Source organism: Anas platyrhynchos, chromosome 3 (genome assembly GCF_047663525.1).
Source record: "Anas platyrhynchos isolate ZD024472 breed Pekin duck chromosome 3, IASCAAS_PekinDuck_T2T, whole genome shotgun sequence".
Taxonomy (NCBI): Eukaryota; Metazoa; Chordata; class Aves; order Anseriformes; family Anatidae; genus Anas; species Anas platyrhynchos.
Window position 1 is genome coordinate 39,474,680 of NC_092589.1, and position 21,307 is coordinate 39,495,986.

At 37.4% G+C, this 21,307-nt stretch overlaps 1 protein-coding gene across 2 annotated transcripts in view; it reads right to left on the reverse strand.

Annotated features, from left to right (window-relative positions):
• PRKCE (protein kinase C epsilon) overlaps positions 1-21,307 on the reverse strand; it is a 295,014-nt gene that overhangs the window by 50,501 nt on the left and 223,206 nt on the right. For both annotated transcript variants that reach the window (XM_005009801.6, XM_038177630.2), the window contains exon 11: positions 2,865-3,019. In XM_005009801.6, the coding sequence (XP_005009858.3) occupies positions 2,865-3,019 (155 nt within the window). The remainder of the gene's footprint in view (positions 1-2,864; positions 3,020-21,307) is intronic.

Consider the following 21,307-nt stretch of genomic DNA (forward strand, 5'->3'; position numbering starts at 1 on the left):
ACTTTCTAAAAATCTAGCCAACAAGCCAAAGCACAAGCTAAAGCTAGTTATTTACTTCCAAAAATATAACTGTGTTTAGTTCCAAACAAATACTTCCACATACATGGCTGAAAAAAGATCAGAAGCTATAGCAGCTATTTTGAAACCTGCATTTCCATCAAACATCTTAGTTTATTTATATATTCCCCTCTTTCCTTGAAGTATTGCCCACACAAGCACCATTTCCCACTTTGGAGAATAACCATTAATTTCATACCACAATGTTTTTTCTAGAAATATAATTACACAGAAGACAAGTATTCTTTATTAAAATATCTGAAGGCAGGTTAGGTGGTTATGACTAGTAGTTATTCAAAAGCATAGTGTCTCTCTCTCTCTCTCTCTGTCTATGTTTCTCATTTTTCCTTTCCTCTCCTTGCTTGGCAGCTAATAAGAGCTTTGGAGATGTGAAGGAATGACTTGATCCCAATGCATAATTAATATTGTAATAAATGAGGCAATCGGGTTCTGAATAACCATTCTGAAACTGTTCTGTGCAGGACAACTATTCTAAAACATATCAACAGATACATTCTCCTAGGGCCTGGCACACTATGAATGAATTGTGACATTTTTATATGATTTTTTTTTCCAGATAATCTCTAGCTTCTTCCTTCTACTTGTATTTTATGGAGTAAATGGATTATAGATTTTATGTATTGTTGAAGCTCTTTGAGCCTCCCGGCTGAGAAAATGACCTATTGTTATGGACTTAATTATGTCCACATCTAAAAGACTGTGTCAAAGCAGAATACAACAAGGTGTATTGCTAATGTTCTTCCTGTTACTGTTTTTTTAGTTACTACTTTTGTCCTACAACCCATGCTATTCCTCTTCTTTTACCTCTTCTGACTACACCTAATATAACGTGCCACTTACAATGTTAGTGTTTTACTGTAGCATGCCAAAGACATGTCAGCATTGCTCTGAATCAGAAGTTGAGAGCACCTTGCAAAGTTTAAATTGCAAAGCACTGTTTCATCATAATGACATTTATCTTGGGATTGAAATATTTTGACCATGATAAAAAGCTGTAGGAAGAACATATGCACACAAAGTGATTCAAAGCAGCGAGGAGCCAACACAGTAGAAGCTACACAGAAGACAAGGAGAATTGGAGAGAGAAAAGAGAATGAGAAATGGGGATGTGTGTTAAAGGACAGGAGGAGGGAAGGGAGAGGAGGAAAGAAGGAAAATGAATGTATTTTCATTTAAAGAAGTTGGAAGGTAATTTTACCAATTTGGATTTTCTTTCTTGCTGCTTCAGAGAAATCACTAAACTGACCGCTGTTTACAATGAGTCTAAATTCCAGCTTTCGGGAAGAGGAAATAAACTCAAGTCTTTGTATGGAAACAAATCATCCAAATCCTTCACTTTTTAAAGCATCAGACCTGTCTGTTCCCTTGTAATGGATACTCACATAATTTTGAAATTGCCATGTTCCTAATGTACAAATATATAGCTTTGAAAATAAATGCAGAGATGGAGTAGGAAATGTGCTATGGGCAGCAAAAGAAATAAATGTGTTGGATCTTCAGCACTTTAAATAAACCTAGGCAAAGTGGTGAAAGAGAAATTCCAACCCAGTATGCAAACATCATAGTAGTGTTAATAACAGATGGCAAAGAAGAGCTAGCAAAAAGTTTTCTAAAGGAAACTGGATTTTTGACTGAGACTGTTTTGACAGTGATAACTATTTTCCTCAGAAGATGCAATCTCCTGTTATTTGTGATGTCTCTGGAAAGACCCATTTTCTGGGAAGTTTCATCCCAGTTGGTGGGAAAGCCAATGGCCTCTGATGGAAGCTGCTGCTCAGTCCTGGATACTAAACATTTAAAATTCACTTCTTTCAATTTCTAATACTCTTGAGAGCAGCCTTAAAATGAGTCTGGGGATGTGACATTTTCAACACCCTCATCTTGATGAGATCCAAAACTGTCCGTCCTACCTCAAATGAAAACTGATAATCTGGAAAAGGGTATGAATACAAAAACAGTTAGAACTGAGAATTTATTTACTAGTCAGGACAGACCTCTATTGCAAAAACTATAAACCACACTGCTTGTGAAAGCCTGAATTTATCTCAAGCAATGACAGGTTGCTAAAAGCAAACAAAATAAAACAGAAGGGCAAAATGTCAAGATAAAGGACTTACTAAAGGCATTGACATAAGGGTGAGTTTTCAAAATGATTCCTTATTTTAAATAATAAATGCCTATCCCTAAGCTCGTTCTTCATAACACGGCAACAATATGCATATTTTTGTGTTTGTGCATGTGTTTTCAAGATTTGAGATTTACAGGAGTGGAGGCTCAAATAGATGCGGGTAACTGGCAAGCAAATCAAAATTGTCTGCAAAGAGCCACTTCCTGATGGTGACTAAGACTTCACCCAAACAGTCAAGAGGAAGGGGCATAAGTACAGCACTGCAAACTACTATCCCGATTGTATCAGAGTGGAGACAACTAGGACAAACAAACTCAGGAAGTGGCAGGGAGTTAGAAAACGAGAGGAAATCTATGGCACAGAGAGGAAAGTGAAGAGATTGCGCTGATCTGCAGAAAGGTCACCTCTGGGTCACAATGTGCCAAGCTTTTTCAAAAACGCTTTATTTGTACTATAATACAAAACTGGCACACACAGCTGGCGACTGCTGCAGAGGCTATTCAAATGTTAACATTCTCCATGATAAACAGCCAAAAAAGTTCTATGTAAGCAAATTGGAACAAACAACTAATCTAAATCTGGTTGCTAAGAGACAGAGGATTACAGCCAAAACCAGCCCCAAGCCTCAGGAATACTTTATTTTTGATCAAAAAAGTACCTGTAGATGACGCCATGTTGGTGAAGAAACATGAGTGCTGATGTGACCTCTGCTGCATAAAAGCGGGATCGAGGTTCGTCAAATTTGCGTGAGCGCTGGATTTGAAACATTAGGTCTCCTCCATTTACATATTCCATGACGAAAAAGAGGCGGTCCTGAAATTAATTAAACAGTGCTATTTAGCTAATTTCTTTTAGTCACACAAAGGACTGCTTGAAACTACACTTCAGGCGACTGCAGCATTTGCGTCAAGAAATGAAAGAAACAGACACTGCAATTCTGGAAAAGGAAAAGCTGACAACCAAAAACCCCCAAACCTAAAGAAAATGTGACAAACGTCTCAAAGGGAAATGAGAAAAGGGGAACAGAATCCAAATGTAGTCATAAGCAATAGAAACACACACACCTCTCCATGCATAAACATAGATATGGAATTATAAGCAATTTTACATAATAACGGAGACTCTTATATGCTGCTGCTTCTTTTTAAATTCAGCCGTAATAATAAAGAGAGAGTCATTTCTGTCAACTGATGAAGAGCTGCTGGGGAAATTTCAGGTTCCTTATTACTTCTCCAAAGTATCTTTCCCAAATTATGCAAAAATGAAATAGAACGGTTAAGCTATAGAAACCAGTGCTGCCAATCCCAAACACTCATAACTTTAAATTGCCTCATAATCTCAGAAGACACTGGAATATAATTACACTATTAAAATATACATTGACTTTGCTTTATTTGCTTCTGATCCTTATCATTTTGAAGTTCAAGTTTTCAAGCCTTACTCCATGGAGAACCAAAAATTAACTTTATTTGCAAACAGTAACTGAGATTCTCGGGTAACCACCCCCCTTTCGGCATGTTTCAGAAAAAAAAATAAATAAATCCAAGATTCAAGCATTCAGCAAAATAGTCATAAATGAGAACACTAGTAAATATGTGCTCAGCATCTTAAAACTTTTATGATTTAAACTGACAATGCAGATGAAGGCGTAAGCAAAGAAACGACATGCATCCACTTGGTATAACTTAAATCCTGATTTTTTGTAACTGTTTCTTACTCATTTGCACAGATTTCCCTAATCTGTACTAACAGCCCTAAATCCTCAGCTCTTTTCCCGCTGGCCCTTGCTTCATAAGCCTACCTTCAGATTCTTTATTTTCGTACTGTTAAATATCTACATCCATGCACAAGAGTTTAGACAGAGGCAAAGATAATTCTCATGTGATGTGGGAAGGGATCTGAGCACACACTGCTTGCTCTGCATTAGCTCATGGGAAACAAACATGTCCTTCTCCAGCCACACAATACACAGGCCTGCAAACATGGGACTTCAGGTAAAGGAGCCCCTCTCCAACTTCCATGTAACACTGCAGTTTGGCTTTGGCTTGTGGTGTCTGGTGTGCAGGACTGAAGAAAAGGAGATGATGCTGCATTGCTTTGGACAGACAAATCCAACAAGACAGAAGTTAATTAGCCTCCCACCAGTGAATCCAAGCCTGCAGATTACACAGTTTATAGAGAAGAGCCCAGAAATCATAAATGTTTGCTGTTTCTCTTTAATCATCTACTCTAGGGCTCAGATTCAAAGCATAGCACTTAGAAATATGCTTACACTTAAGCACATGCATTAATCCAGCTCATTAAGTGCCTAGATGCTGTACTTATCAGGGTTGTTTCCTGGAGGAGACTAGATATGTTTTGCTGACTTTTTGCTGATTACAGAAGAGGATGCAGAAAAAAAAACACAACTCATGCCTTTATCTGTATATCTTGGGAACAAAACAAGTGGCAGACTGGATCAAATTCAGAATCCAGGTGGACTGGCGTTCTTGATAAAACATTGCTAACAGTACTGGCACATTTTCCAACATTTTTCTTACCATTCCGTATTAAGAAAAACCTACTAAAGAATTGCATCAAAGCTTTTGGTTGTATCATAAACTCAAAAGACCATGGCTTTTGAGCCATGTCTTTATTCTTTTTGCAATGTTCTATATTACTGACATGAAACTTTCAAAATCATGGTGTGAACCTCTTGATGTTTTAGTAGGGTGTAATGATCACCATCTTTGCTCTCTTTAAGCAAAAATACAGGTCCTTGTGTGATGTCTGATTCCTCTCTGGTACCCATGAGAGAATTACAGCTCTGCTTTTAAAAGAAAATCTGATAGCTCTCAGATGATCTTATAATTTCAGAAGCTGGAACTGAAGGATAACACAAAATGCAGTCAGTTTTGCAATAGAGTAAGGCAAAACTTTAGCTATATTGGTACTGCAGCCTAATATAAGAGGATACAACATCCCTAAGCAGAAGATGCAGGCATTGGCCTTCCTTAGGGTCCTCATCAGTGCACTAGTGACAGCATCTCCGATGAGTACTTCTGGTATAAGTGTCCCTTTGCAACACATTGCAATTTTACATGGAAAGATACAGTGCGCTCTTTCAAGCACAAAAACTATTTGGACTGACTGCTGGGGAGAGTCTGACTAACATTTGGCTAAAGTAACTTCTAATGCTTGCTGAAATTGGACCCTCTTACACTGCTGTTTTAACCTTTCCAAAGTCAACAGTCTATGTGAGTGGGCACAACAGGAAAAGGAAGCTGCAATTCACATTCCCCTGAGCAGCCATACTCATGGTCTGTGTAGCTACCCTTTTTCTGCACATATATCACAAGTATAAAACAATGCTGATGCAAAGAGATTGTGCTATGTTTTACAGCTGTGACTCCCAAATGGTGAGATTCAATTTGCCACTAAGCTGGAAGCTGCTGCTCCCAGTGGTGATACCACCATTCTTCCAACTGCCAGTTGCAGTGTACAACTATAAAGGCTGGCTTGCACAACTTTTTAGACGAGGGCCACTTCCTAATATATCAGAATACATATTTATTAATTTTAATATTAATATTTCAATGTTTTAGCCAGACAAAGCCATTTTTTGTGACATTCACCAAATACGTAACTGCTGATTCTAAATATCAGAATTTATATATTAGTTCAAACTTCAATTTCCTTTATTTTGGTTCAGTCCTTTGTAGTAAATTTCCAGTTTAGCCAACTGAAAATTACACCTGGACTGTTTAGCAGAATATCTTGTCATTAAACAGTCTAAGCAAATATTTAGCAGCAGCTCCACTACCAGAGCTGGTCAATGCATTCTCCTTTTTCCCATCTTTCTTACAATGCATTATCATTCTCACGTGAGGAGATCTTATCCTTTTAGATTCTGCAGCTTAGTTGGCCATCTCTTCAAAAGTATACCTAGTAAAACTTCAATTCATAGCTCTACGATTGATATTGCTATGCTGTTGCATTTTTTTTTTTTTCTGCTACACATTCTTATTTCCAACCAACCAACACAAAACCAAAACAACTTTGACGGTTCTATTCTCTGTAATGAGTCTGGGAAAGGGTTTGATTTTTTGAGGAGAAAAATACTAATTCTCAAGCACTAACATGGGGTAAATAAAAGAGATGTACAACATGCACAGCAGGCCAGTGTTTCAACAATAGAAGATAACATCTTTTTGAATGAAATATAACCACTCCTTATAAAAAGCAACTTCCCTAAAGCTACTTTTTTGTTTGTTTGTTGGTCAGGATAATGACACAGTCAGTTGGCATGCAAATTTACATAAAAAGAATATTCAAAAGGAGAGAGAATATTTTATGAATATTAGCTGAGATTGGTAAGTTCTTTTTTTTTTTTCTTCTGATTCTCACATCTCCAGGCTACTATCACTCTGAATACATCCTTTCTGCCATAATGTATGCATGTACACAGTGCGATCCAAGACCTTTATGAGTTCAATGAAGACAGGATTTCATCCTCTAACAGTAGTTGTGAAACAACTGAATTATGCCTTATTATATATATTATATACATCTTGCTACATGTATCACCAGGATATAGTCAGGTATTTAAGTGGGAGAACATAGTGTGAACACCCTGAAGAGTTATGCATCATTAAGGAACAACATAATGTTTACTCAGTTAAAAGTGAGATACAAGTTATGACTTTATTTTTGATCATGTTCCAAGAAAAAACGGAATGGGTTCAATTTAGACTGCATTATTTCTGGACTTAATTTTCATAACATTTGAGAAGCATGTTTTGGTGAACAAAATAAATGTAAAGAGTCCTGGGAACTATTTAATTATATAAACTGAAATAAAAGGAAAAATCACAAACAAAGACATTATAGATTAATCCTCTCTTGGCATCTATAAAGCACAAAAGTACTGCAAAGTAAGCCAATATGTTTTCTGAAGAAATTAGATTCTTTTACAGAGTTTATTTTAGTCCTTAATCATACCTGCTTTTCCTTGAGTTTCTCAAAAGGTATGGTTGAATGAGAATACTTAAAAAAATAAATGGAAAGAAAAACAGAGCAGAGAGCATGGGTAAGAGATTTTAAAAGGGGACACGGGGTAAACAGGCTACAAGTCAAGTAAAAAAATGTTCAACCTTACTCTGTATTTTCACAGTATCTTCTGACTGTGGCTTCAACTACCAAATTAAAGTGTATGACTGCTTCTCTTAACACCTCTATTATTCAAGTCTCACCTTTTGACTTTATTAATGAGATATCCTTCTGCATGCATTATGTTATCAGAACTGAGCTCAAAAGAAACCCCTCCTCTGTTCTTTGTTGCAGTCACTCTCTGGAGAAGAAGCCCACTTGCCACTTAAACTAGAAATTTTATTTCATATTCTCTCTCATCCTACTAATGCATTTGTGCCCTAATTTTGTTTTTCATCCTCCTTGGAATTCAAAACAGTCATCCTTCAGCTCTACAGCAAATGTTTCTAACACACTACTGTTTATTCTGATTGTTATCCATTACCCTCTTCAGAGCTGCTTTCTCTGATTGTATTTATACACATTTTGTTAATATTTGCCTATATATTATGTGCCATCCTCCTGCTGCCACCACTGTATATTTACTTGGTTTCAGATGTTATGAGTTCCATTGAGTAGAGCTTCTACCTTTTATATATGTTGGAATAATGTGTAAGTTTTCACTTGGGAAAAGTGGGATAATTTCCAGAAACATCCAAAATAATAAACTCTCAGGACGTAACAGACTCAATTCAGCTCCTTTCTGGGGAGCTGTGATTAATGACTAAGACCTTCCTACTAGTAAGACCAGATAATCTTGCCAATCAATTTTGATTTAACAGATGACACTACAGTCTATTAGTTGTTCAGATGTAGAATAATACCATTGTTGAGGAACTGGCTTCTACGTAAACCCTGTATGAAAGCTTAGACATGGAATGACTTTGATGTAGTGTTTACATAAATTATTGTGTAGCCCTTCAAAGATTTTTTTTTTAATTGTTATCCATTAACCTGTCTGTCCTTTGTTTGTTTTCCAATTAAAATCTCATTAACATTAGAATGTAGCTTAAAGACAATGCGTTGATAGCCATAAGGCCAAGTACAATAATTTTTCACAATCTCAACAGTACAAACTCATTTTTTTTTCTTTCAAACAAGTCCTATCAGCTGGGGGACCCAATAGAAAAACAGAACAAAACAAAAACAAAAAACACAAACAAACACAAAACCCCACACCACCAACAAAAAACACACACAATCCATCTTCCAGTTTCAAATGTGAGATGTATATCTACGTTACAAGTCTGAGAATAAATCTTTTCACTACTGTTTTTTGTCTCTCAGTTCAACTCTCACAACGCTTACAAGTACAGAATTTAGAAAAGGCATCAAACATACATCTTGAGTAAAATGTGCACTTGATAAACCTTAACAGCCTACTCCAAATACCATTTTTTCTTTCTTTTATGTTTCTCATACAATTGGGTAGGAACAACTTCTTCCTGATTTTCACTAGATCCCTAAACTAAGTTGTTTGTGTGAATACACTTTTTCCCTCCCAATTTAAGAGAGTCATATTTGAATTAGATTTCTCCAAAGGTTGCTGGAAATATCAGGGAAATTAGTATGTGTACTAAAATATCAGGGAAATTAGTATGTGTACTAAAACCAGGTGAATTTAAATACAAAATAGTTTATTTTCTAATAGAGTACTGTTACATAATGGGATATGTTTTGCCAGTAAACTTGTTACCAAAACGAAAGTCAAAGCTATAACTCTTATTGCACAAGAAGTCAGATAAATATATCACATCATTGGTATGCTGTGTAAGATGATATTTTATTCATATAATGCATGTACATAATTCTTTTCTAACTAGTACAAAACTGTGATTACTTAACTCTATTTAAACAGGATGCTCAAACAGTTTGTTTAAAATTACCTAAAACTGCAGCAACTGTCCCACCCCTCAGAACTTGAATAAACATTTCCTGCTTCTGATGGAAATTGCACAGGCACACTGTATGCAAAACTAAATGAAAACCTTCAACACCCTGAGCAGAAAACCAACCAGAACAGTAGATTCATCTTCCACAATCCCAGCACTAGGAAGGACAAACACAAAAACAAGAGAAATACCTGGTATAACATTACAGAAAACAAGAAGAAGCTCTCTGCATTTAATTCCCTTTTGAAGTTTAAAGTACCAATCTTCAACAAGACACTATGATATGTTATCTGTCTCTGACTTCAGTGTTTATTCTCAGGGCTAATTGTGATATTTTTCCTGTTTTGTAGCAATGCTTTCATGGAGTTCCAAATAAGATGGGAACAAATTCTGTGAATCCCAGATTTCGTGGAATAAATGCCCTGTACACAGGATCTGCTATCTTAAACTTCACAAGGACTACAAATCTGGGATATTTGCATCTTCCGCTTAAAAAAATAGAAAGCTTTTTTTTTTTTTTTTTTTTTTTTTTTTATCCCTGCCCTTTTTTTTTCCCCCATGAAAAAAGGATGCCCTCAAAATCAAGACATAGACTGCATAGACTGGAGGGTCAGAGAGCCACACAAAATTGGATGGAGAAGTCTTGCAAGGTCATCTAGCTTATCCTATAGCTGGCAGGCAGATTCAGCTGTACCTAAGCTAAGGGAGTAACCCCAGTGCTGCAAGGCTGTCTCTGAGTGCTGTGGGCCAGCAATCAAACTGCAAAGCTGAATGACACTGCTGACTGGACTCCACTTGGCCCAGAAAGACTTAGAAGCAGAAGCTGCAAGTCTTCACTGCTGGAGGGGAAGTAGGTTTGTCCACACTGCATTGCAGAAGGATCTCCCGCTTTGCCAGAGATGTCCTGTTCCCTTTGCAGTCCCCCATCAGCAGGAGACATCAGCACTGAAAGGTGTTCCTTGAACCTGTTCTGCCTCACAGGCCAGAAAAACACAGTCAGCTAGAAATTGCATCAATTCCCAAAAGTACTCTGACCAGCTCTTAAAAATCACCACTGATAAGGACTCCTCGATCTCCATTGTCAGGCTGCTTCAATACTTGAGAAAATACCACTGGAAACTCTTTTCACTACTGCAACTTATTTGCATTAGTTCTTGTGCTTACCTTAGTCAAAATATCAATTCCTAGCTGTGCTGCAAGTTATAGACTGCCTTCAGAGAAACCCTTCAGTGCTCTCCACCTTTGTTTCTTATGCAAAGAACTGATTCTTTTTTTCTGATTTTATAAACTGATCGTGAAATATTTCTACTCTATATAGACCTCAGATACCATGTCAATGATGAGCCTGTGGGATAAAAAACAAGCAAACAAACAAAAACTTTTGAAGTTTGGAAAATACTGTCAAGGATGACTGGCCCTCCTTGAGACAGTGAAATAATTCTCCTGAAACACTCCCCACCCTATCATGTCAAACGATGTAAAGGGCCAAAAAAAGCTACAAATTGAATATAATGACTAGTTTCCAAACAGTGCTTTCAGAATCAGTACAGAGGTTCTCAAAACCTTTACACTGCATTACTATAAAAACTTGCATTGCAGCATTTGCTGACCTATAACATGAGTCATTCGAAAGGGGTTTTTAAGCAAGATGTTTGTCTGAGATCTCTAATCTTAATAAAGCAGGCCTGGTATGTTGCTCTTGTCATGGAAGATTTATATTGCCTCCCTGCGGAGTATCAATTGATCCTAGAACAGAATGTGGGTTTTAACATGTTTTTCATGCTCTTAATGCATCCCATAGCACTACTCAAAAAGGAAAATATAGCTAATCTATATATGTTGAGATAAACTGGCTGGATGTGGTACAGGGGAACTACTACACACAGGCAATAGGCCATAGAACTATGGAAACTACAACTTACAATTCAAAGCAGGAAAATATAGCCAGGACATGTAGGCATCTCCTATTCTCTTTAAAAAATATCAAGGGCTGATTAGGTTTTACCTGGACTGTCATTCAAAAAGGAAGTATTGTTTAATGATTTTCCCAAAGACAAATCCACTAATATTGTAAAACTGTCCAAAATGAAGAGAGGCCAGCCTGTCTCAAATTTGCAGGGAAAAAAAGCACCATTTGATTACTCCCTTAGCATTCATATTTTACAAAAGTTTAGTTGGCTATTTCAATTATTCAAACAATCTAATCCTACATTACTGTAACAACAAGTAATCCACTGACTTCAGCATCACTCTTGAAATGTACAGGTCCTCATCTGTACTATAGGTTTTGAAGTATGATAAGGTATGGATATGAATAAGACCTACATGTATACCCTTGGAACCTGCAACTGACAATCATGTACAGTAGAATAACTGATGACAATTATGTCCCCTACACAATGCCTTTTCCCGTGTAAACTACAAATACCTTATGTTTGAAAAGAGTCTTCCTATTTTTTTTTCCAAAGAGCTAATTCTTTAAATTATTATCTTGACTGAATTTACTATGTATATTAGTTGGTGTGCCAGACTCATACCAGGTCAAGTAAAAAGAAAACATGGTTCAAAATTTCATTAATCTTGTTATTAAAATGTTAAAGTTTAGACTAATTCAATGTAGCACAAAACATTGGGTGGAGAGTTGTCAGCCTGCTCCCCTTATAGCTTTCATTTTACTCAGTGGGAATATGACATAAAATTCTCTCTCTCAGTTTCTTGAATAGATCAAAATTTCATATCATAACTCTAAAATATTGTCATATGAGCATAAACATTTTCATTTTTATAGTTACTTTTCACTTTAAAAAAATATTCCTTTTTTTTTTCCCCTGTCACTGATGGATATTAAGCATTCTGCCTATGTGACTGTTTTCTGTGATATATGTAATACAATATGTAATACCTAATGTTCTGACACAGTATCTACAGGGTTTAATGCTGAGACTGTCTTTAACTCAGATGGGGCTCAGATCAGGATTAAATGTGGAATTTGTTAGCCAAAGACCTGCAATGAAGGTGCAGAACAAGTTATGGGCATTGCTATTTCATCAGCTCTGTCCGCTACCATTTAACTTTAGAAATCAACTGAAAAAAAAAAAAAAAAAAGACTTCCAGCTTTCCATCTTTAACCCCAAATTATCCAGGAAAGAAGTGTTCACTACTCACTGGACTTTTCTGGGAACTGATGCCAATCTTCCATTCTCTGCCCCAAGCTGCAGTGCTGGGAGCCATGAGCTCCATGGCAGGCAGAGGTGTAGGGCTGTCCCCTTCTTGCTCCCTGAATGGCCAGGCATAGCCTGGGGTGAGTGCAGGGACCCCGGAAGTGTGCCAGCTAGTGCAGTATGTTTTTTTGTGCCCTTCCTCCCACAAAAGGGAGAAACACAACTTGAATCTTCTGCAGAAACATCAAGTTCTGTAGTTCTAGTCACTTCAAAAGGGGTATCAAGTAGGAAAAGCTTCTCAGGCCATTTCCCTAATACCTTCATTTGATGACAGATAAGCTGCAAGAAGAGCCTTTTATGAAATTCTTTGATCTCATTTTCTTTCAGTGATGTTTGGAAAGAAGAATAGTTCTGGTGAGATAATTTTAAAGACCTCTCATTTAATGGCCTGATGCATATTGCAGAAAATTATATCAAGCCCACAAAATGTCATTATGCGGAAAATGTTACAATGTGTAGGCAGCTATTGATATTCCTTTGTTCTGATTCTTATAGGAAAAATATAAACACTGTCTTCCAATTAGAACTATGTAGTTTCTGAAGGCACTTAAGAACTTCTAGAACAACTTTTAACCTGTTGATATTTCACCGAGGAGCTTAGATAGAGGTGGCACATATCCTAGGTTTCTCCCCAGACCCTGGTCTGCTTCTGTAAAGTTTCTTGAGTTTATAATTTCTGCTTTTCTGTGTCACCTGGGCATCTAGTTTACGTCTCTGAGTACATTCCTCAGATGCTACACAAATAACAGAGAAATCTCTGGGGAATGCAGCCAGTTGGCCTAGCAGCAATGTTATCACAAGGAAAAGGAACCCAGTTAAGGAACATAATGAAAATGATGGGACAAAATTCTCATCCAGCAACCATTTTCTGAGAAATTATTCATTACAGCCGGAAAAAACAAAACAAAACACACAAACAATTGGAAGTAATTAGCTGAGTGGACATGTCCTTATATCACAGGGATGATATATGGCAGCAGAACATTTTGTTTCTAGGGTTGCAGTCAGCTGACTAAAATGCAGAAGTTATTTTCTCAGATCAAGGAATCCATCATTCATTGTAAAGGTCGACACTGCAACACCTTTAGCAAGGAGTTACTTGTATTAAGGCTACCATGACAAGGAATTCTGTTGAGTATGGTTTCCAGGAATATTTAACCATACAGCAAGGAATAATTGACCATATCTCATATTTAAATTACACTAAGTGTATACATTCTCAGAATTAGAATTTCACTCAGAATTCTAATTTCACTTTTGAAATCACCGAAAAGATAAAAACTTTGTAAGAAAAGAAAGCACACTTGAATAGAATTTTCCTTTCTGCTTATGCAACAACAAATTTTTGCCTTTGCAACAAAGGAGAGTTGTCTTGCACTACAAAATCTGGCACTGGAAAAATCCATCCCTTCTTCTAGCTCAAAGTTGTACTTGCCCTTGACCAGAGTAGGAGACACTGTGGAAGAAAAGAAAGCGACACAGAAGAGTACAAAAGGTTGTTCAAAATTAGTTCACACAATCCATTTGATATATTGTATCACAAATTAGCTTGGCTGATAGAAATTTGACATGAACATTATTGCATTTATTAAGAAATTTCAGAATTCTCTGAAAGCTTTTAAACCTCTTTACCTGTAATGTGGGAATGGGCTTTGGAAAACTGTGCCACAGTAGTGCCAGCCCGTGTATGTACTGCTCATATAGTACGTTTGTGTTGCTCTGCTGTGTTACAGAAACACTCCCTATTAGATATTCTTTACTGGTTTTAAATTGTTAATTCTGTCTCAGCAATAAAGTGGGGAGGGTAAAAAGATTAGTACTGTCCTCGGCTATTTTTTTTTTTTTTTTCTGGAGACGAATCACTGAATGATGCAAAATGAAGGAAGCAAAATATGAGCACTAAATATAGGTCCTCTGCCATTTCCTCAGTACAAGCTTTTTATTCTTTAGCGTTGATAATTTTCCAGTCTCTAGCTGGCTATCAAGTCCCTTGCATTCATCAAGTCATTCATAATTAACATTCCCATCAGAGCATTCCTTTACATTTTTCCACACTTCCTTACTATTATAACCAACTCAATCATTTTGCACTAAGCAAAATAACGTAAGATTGACTCACCTACTGGTGCATAATGTTTTGTATTCAGCAATTTTACAGAATTCTCTGGCCTTGTTTCAGGACCTGATGTTCTAACTTTTGGTTTATTAGGCCAGGCCACTGACTATGTCCTATAGGACATTTTGTGAGATGAAGTGGTAAGGAATTGGCTCATCTGTACTTTTAGAAAGTTTGCAGTGGGGGAGGACAGGGAATCCTGTGCTCCATTCAAAAGAAATAGATGAATGAATTATTTGGCAACATAAAGATATTCACTACCAGAGAAACAGCTCTTCTCTATGATGTGAAGAGTTTCAGTAATGTTCCCACGTACTCAAAAACAAAGGTCAGCCAGTGACAACAGTTGATTCTAGCTTGACAACACAACAAAAAAACTTCTACTGTGCTGCGATCATCCAGATGGAAAATTTATATGAGATACTGTCATATCAGTTCACAAACTATGCCCTAGATGCCAGAAATAACTCATATTCTACAATTTACTTGAACATGATGTTCTGAATAGTAAAAAAACAGTTGCATTTGTACTAACAAAAACTTGCCGAGGATTTCAAGTTCCTTAAAATGAGACATTATTATGAGTAACTGCGTCTCCAATCACATGAAAGAAAAACAACATATTATTTTGCAGTTTTACCAAAGAGACTTTCTTTTTGGAACTCAGCTGAGCCAGAACAAAATAATTATGACTGCAAAAATAGATATGTTGCAGCTCTAAAGTAAATTAAGAAATGTTTCTATTCAGAAATATCTAATTCTAGCTTTTCTTTCAGGCCCTTCTTTTCTTGCAGCTATTAATTCATTTTACTGTAATAGTGATATGCACGATAACGTGTAGATCCACATTTACTCATATTCAGGTTCAATCCTTCAGACTGCACAAACACAAAAAGTATGTGGAGCGCAAATGTATACTATTATTAGTTGTAAAGTACCATAACAAGACCCAACAACAGAGCAACTTTGCACTGGTGCTGTACTTAGCAAAGCAGACTGAAAGCTCCTCTGCACAGGGAGCCAGTATATTCTGAGAAGGAGTAGAGATAGGATGGACAGTGAGAAGCAGTGAGACAACTACTCAAAACAGTGCTTGGAAAAGTGCTTGCAGGGTATCTATTGCCCAACCTCTGTGCCGTGCAGCATTTGCTGAGGGCTGGTGCAATGCTGCTGCTGGAGCCTCAGGAACCACCTCACGGCGCTGAGCTCCATGGAGTGCTCCGCTCAAGCCCCAGTCTTATGGGAACCCAGCCTATTTCCCTCAGAGCAAGCTTCACTGCGTTGACTGCAGCAAAAAAAGGGATGCTCATCTACACTTCAGAAAGTGTATTCTTCATTCTGAGAGAATGAACACAAAATTATCACTGAATCAGCCTATTTAGGAAGAGACCGACTAAAAGACCTTTTGCTAACCTTACGCTTGGTGCGAGACCAAACAAAAATTGTCCTCTCCTTACCTCATCTTATGTCACCTTTCCTACTCCTATACTGTTCTTGGTAACAGTTTAATTACATGCTGATAATAAATAATAATCTAGAGATTTTCTAAAGATTTTCAGTGCTTTTCCTTAAACCTCCCTGCAAAAACACATCATCATCAAAATTCCCTGGTCATCTGGAGATGGAGGTCAGCATGAAGAGCAGCTTATGGGCAGATCGTCCACCCTGGGTAAATGTTCTGAACAAATCCCTGTGGAGCCTCTGTTGCTAAGCAGAAACCAGATAACCTGCTCTGCTATAGAGCAGCTGCCAGAGAGGGAAATTTAACCTTCACATGCTCTCTCATGTTTCTTGTACGCACCACTATTACACACACAATGTTTCATGCTTTGCTTTGGTCTCATGCAGCAAAAACTTGAAACAAAACAAAACAAAAAGGATAATGAAATTACAACCATGTAACTAAAGACTAAAAAGAGTTTACATTTCATAAAATTAATATAAATTAAAATAAATACATCAGCTTCAGAATAATTAAAGTGTGCACAGGTTTTCCTACACACCGAATGCTGGGAGAGCAGCACACATACAGAGCTATTGCATGAACTGATAAAGGAAGATGAGGACCTTGATGGACTACCTCAGTACAGGACCGTCTCCTGAACTGAGCAGTCATCCTCTGTAGCACCAAATTTAGCATTTAATCCCCTTTGCAATTTTAAACGTGCTAGTGATAGGGCTCCGAGGGCTCTTACAGCCTTACATGTCCCTGCCCAGCCTCCTTTAGGAGAGACAACCATCCAGCCCTGCTCATGGGCCCAGGAGCTCCATTTCAGCCCATTTCACTTGTGCCCAAAGGTGTGCCTCTGGCCTGGCTGCCTGATGGACCCTGGGGCTGGTTCATCCCTTCGCATCATCAGATGATGGACCCCATTAACAACACTGCCTCTGCACTGGATCATCTTCAATGCCTGCCATCTACTTCTAAAGGCTTGGACATATATGAATGAATGGTGATAAAGTTTATACTCCTCAAAGGAAGGCAATCAGTGTTTGGTACACTGTGATCCCCAGGAATGTCAGGAACAGGAAGATTATCTGCCTGAAGCACAGGTTGTCCCCTGCATGACTTAACCACTAGCCAAGCTGCTATGGGGAAAAAAAGTAGAGGGTGAGATGCCTCAGCTGATTGTAGAGGGCCAGTGCCTTCCAGGTTATCAATGAAGACTTTGCTCTGGATTTAGTAAGGCTGAACCCACTCTAAGACCCAGTAAAATGCCAGCAGGTTTTAAAACTGGACCAGCAAGTTCCCTCCCCTTGAAACAAGGAGTGGGGACACACATCAGGTGATGCTATTGGGACATTACCGGCAGCCAGTGACCTCTGACTTGGGCAAAGCTTTTGTGCAGTCAGACTTGCACCTGCTGCCTGGAGTCACATAAGTACAGAGCCTTTAGCTTGTGTACATTCACTGGACAGCTTCAGGGCATTCTGGAACATGGGGATTTAAAACTATAGTCCCGTGAATACATGCTTATATGTGCAACTATCTGCACATTTTGAATTCGTATTTCTTTTTTTTTTGATAAGATCCCCAAATTGAGTCAAGTTTGCCAGCTAGCTGCTCATTGAATTCTATCTTCCTGTGGCAGGCAAGTGTTTTGATGCACAGCAAACACAGACTTCAACTTATCTGCTGTGTCTATATTCTTTTTAAATTATCTAGAAATCTGTTTCTTTGATTTGTTCTTTAACTGGTTAAAGGTTACAAAACTTTAGAGATCACAGCATTTATTGCAACATCAAAGTTGATTACAGAATAGCCTGGCAGTTTACTTCTCTGGAGAATGACCATAAAAAAGAAAGATGTGTGCATCAGGAATTTGCAGAATGTGTTTCACTATAAGATAAACTGAAAAAGGAATGCGTATGTGCATGAATACAGTAAAGTTCCTACTTTGACAGTTACTGAAGTAGCTTAAGTGGTACTTCTATCTTGTAAGTATAGAAAGAAAGATGTTTCTGAAAAATACTTTGGGAGATAAGAGAACGTATCCAGGTCAGAAAAGGTTAGTTTCAGGTTTAATAGAAAGTGTAATGCAATTCAAAGCCCAATAGAAAGAAATTACAAGGTGGAAACATTCCATTTACATTAAATTCTTGTTATTATTACTGCCACAAAACTTTCAGCCATCTGGTGACCTTACAAGCAGATACTGCAACCAAACAGAATGAATTAACCTCGGGAATGAAAACCTGGCCATGGTTCAGGAAGTTTGGTAAATGTTGTGTGCTCAACTATTCCAGCAAATCGTTGATTTAAAATCCCCTTAAAACTACTTCTTATTTATTCATCTTGTAAAAATAGGGTGTTAATGTCAACTTCAGTTCAAACCAACTCACACTTGCAATAATAAGAGCACAGGACACCTAGAGTGGAAATTCCACTGCCCAGTGGACTGCAACTTCTCTCAAGACAAAGGGCACAAATGGGCCAATATCATCCATGACAGTGGCACACTGGTTCAGCCTAATCCTGAACTACCTTTACCCATTATGCTTGCCATACCCCAATACCAATGTAAAGATAGATTTTACCAGGAACAACAGTGAGGACAACTTTCTTCTCTCCCAAGTGAAAATAGAAAAATATCACTTAAATCGCCTCTTGACTATTTTTTGCACTCCATTTCTACATCTGTAAAATAATACTGACAGCAGCATTTCTAGTCTGAACCAAAACTCAGGAATTGCTTGTGAGGTAGTCCAACACATTGACAAGCACAACAGAGGGCAATAAACTCTCTGTTAGAAGAAACACTATAAGAATATGCCTCATGTGGCACTTTTCATTTGAAGTAGGTGACTAGGTAGCCTAAGAAATGTTCCTAACATCTCTAAGAATTAGCCGAGGAAATGCAGGTGAAGAAGGAAGAGTGCACAAGTCAGTGTGGCATAACATCTAGAGAAAATAAGGCAAGAGTAAGGAAAGGAGACTGAAATTTTCTTGAGGGAAGTTCTTTACGAATAAAGGAACCGGCATAAAAATAACTTGATGCATGAGCTCAGACATTTCATCTGACAGATCCTTAACAAGTTAGTATTTCAGCACTGGCAGAACAATTTCATTTTATGACAGGGTCCCACAAACAATCACTTCTGACTGCAGTTTTATTCAACATCTTTATCAATGGCTTGGAGAAGGGAGGGAACAGTGCAATCTGTGGCTCACACTAAGCTCTTTCAAGTAGTCAGATGCTATGCTAATGGTTAAAGGAAACATTAAAAGGACCATTCAAACCGTGTGGTCAAGAAGGCGGTGAGGACCTCCACTATAGATAAGTGTAAAGTGAAAATATTTTCCTTTGAGGGGAAAATATCTGAAACCACATCTACATGATGCTGACCTTTGAACTGAGAGTTAATTCTCTGTAGAATCAACATGTGTTTTTGTTGACAGCTCTTTGAATCACTGTCTCAAGGTACAGCAGCACTCAAAAAAGACAACAAAATGCTGGGTACCATTGGCAAGAACAGAAAGAAACAGACTGAGGGTACTGCTCTACTGCTGCATAAAATTTCAGTGTTCCCACATCTTGAGTATCATATGCAGGTCTGGCCCTCATGACACAAAAAAAAAATGCAGTGGAGGAAAGCAGAGTACAGAGAAGAGTGACTGTAATCATCACAGAGATGAAACAGCTGCCTTACAATAGGTGACTAAAATTTATGGGCTGAGGAAGGATATAAGCAATTAACATTGGATATAAGGACGTAGGCGATTAACATAATCACAAAGATGGTGGATAAGCTGAATATGGAACTGCTGAAAACAAAACCCTACAATACTAGAACTTGGACACTTCATGAAAGTAGTAAAACAGGGAGTCGAAAGAAACAAAAAAAACTTCACACAGTGATTAGCCAACTTTAGGAATTTGCTGCTGTAGCTGTGGAAGCAGACTGTACCACCTGCTTCAAATAGGGAGCCTTTTCCTCTGCATCTATCAATGAATTATGACATCATCTAATGTGCAGCAAAGCAGATAAAATGTAAAAATGTACTAAAAATAAATCCATTGTCAACCACATGCTTTAATTAAAAGGCCCTTCTTTCAAGAATGCATTAATTAAAAAATTAAAAAACAAAAAACTTCTGAGCCTCCAGTCAGAAGGATGTACAGACTCTGTCTGCATCAACAGAAAGGTCAATTCAAAAAGATGTGACTACAGAACGGAACCTAATTTTTTACCAGGTCTTTTACCTGTACATGTGTACCTATCACATTGAAACACTAAAAACAAAGCCAGGGATTTATGCTTACATGGATGAATTAATTTCAAACTGTGGATTAAAAAATAAATCTACAAAAAGAAACCAAAGAAAAACCCAGAATATGAGCTTTGTTTTTTTTTTTGTTTTGTTTTTTATTTGTTTTGTATTTCAAAGTACTCATATTGACACCAACTCAAGTTCTATGCACAGATTCAGACAACATACTGGAAAAGTATGTACAAGATAATCCTCCTAAGAGGATACTTGAAACTGAAAGTGATAAAGAGTAATAGTATAATGTATATAATGTACTTTTACATTAGTATAATGTATATAATGCAATTTTAGAACAGTGCATAATAACCTTGTTTATGAAATCTTTTTCAAAAATGTATGTCTTTTTCTTTTGTAACAAGGGAACACTTTTTGTTTCACTTAGTGCACATAGGAAAAATTAAAACTTGACACTGACACGCAGAACTTTTAGAAAAAAAAAATCAATTCCCCCATCAGGTGGTTTTTTTTGCATTTTAACTTCAAAGCCAATCAAAACACGTTTCTATGTCTGTAGTGAGCAGGAATAAAACAAAATTATTTCAGCTGCTGTCGCTCAGGAAATAAAACAAAAACATGATGCTGGAGTGAGACAGAAACAAAACTCTTAACTTTCTGTTTCCTATTTCTACGCTTATTAACCTGCTATGTAACTACTGTGCTAGACATAGACCTTCACCCATATTTAAGAGGTTATTTTTTAGGATGACATTGGTTTGCTAACTTCAAAGTGCTTTCTAGTCAAAGCATCCAGATCAAGTTCTTCTCATTAGTGTTAAGTCAGCACGTGAGCAAGCACAGGGACTACATATTAAATGAACCGCATTTTCTGTGGGTATGCACAGTAGTTTACACATTGCATTATTGTTGAAATTCTAACGATATGAAGAGATTTTAAAAGTCCTTCAAGAGCAGAGCAGAAGGGAAGATCTTCAGTCCAGAAAGTTCAATTGTAAGACACCCTTACAGCAAAGCTGCCATAAGAATGAGGAAGGTTCCTTCACTCAAGGCAGGAAATCCTTTCCTTAAGTATCA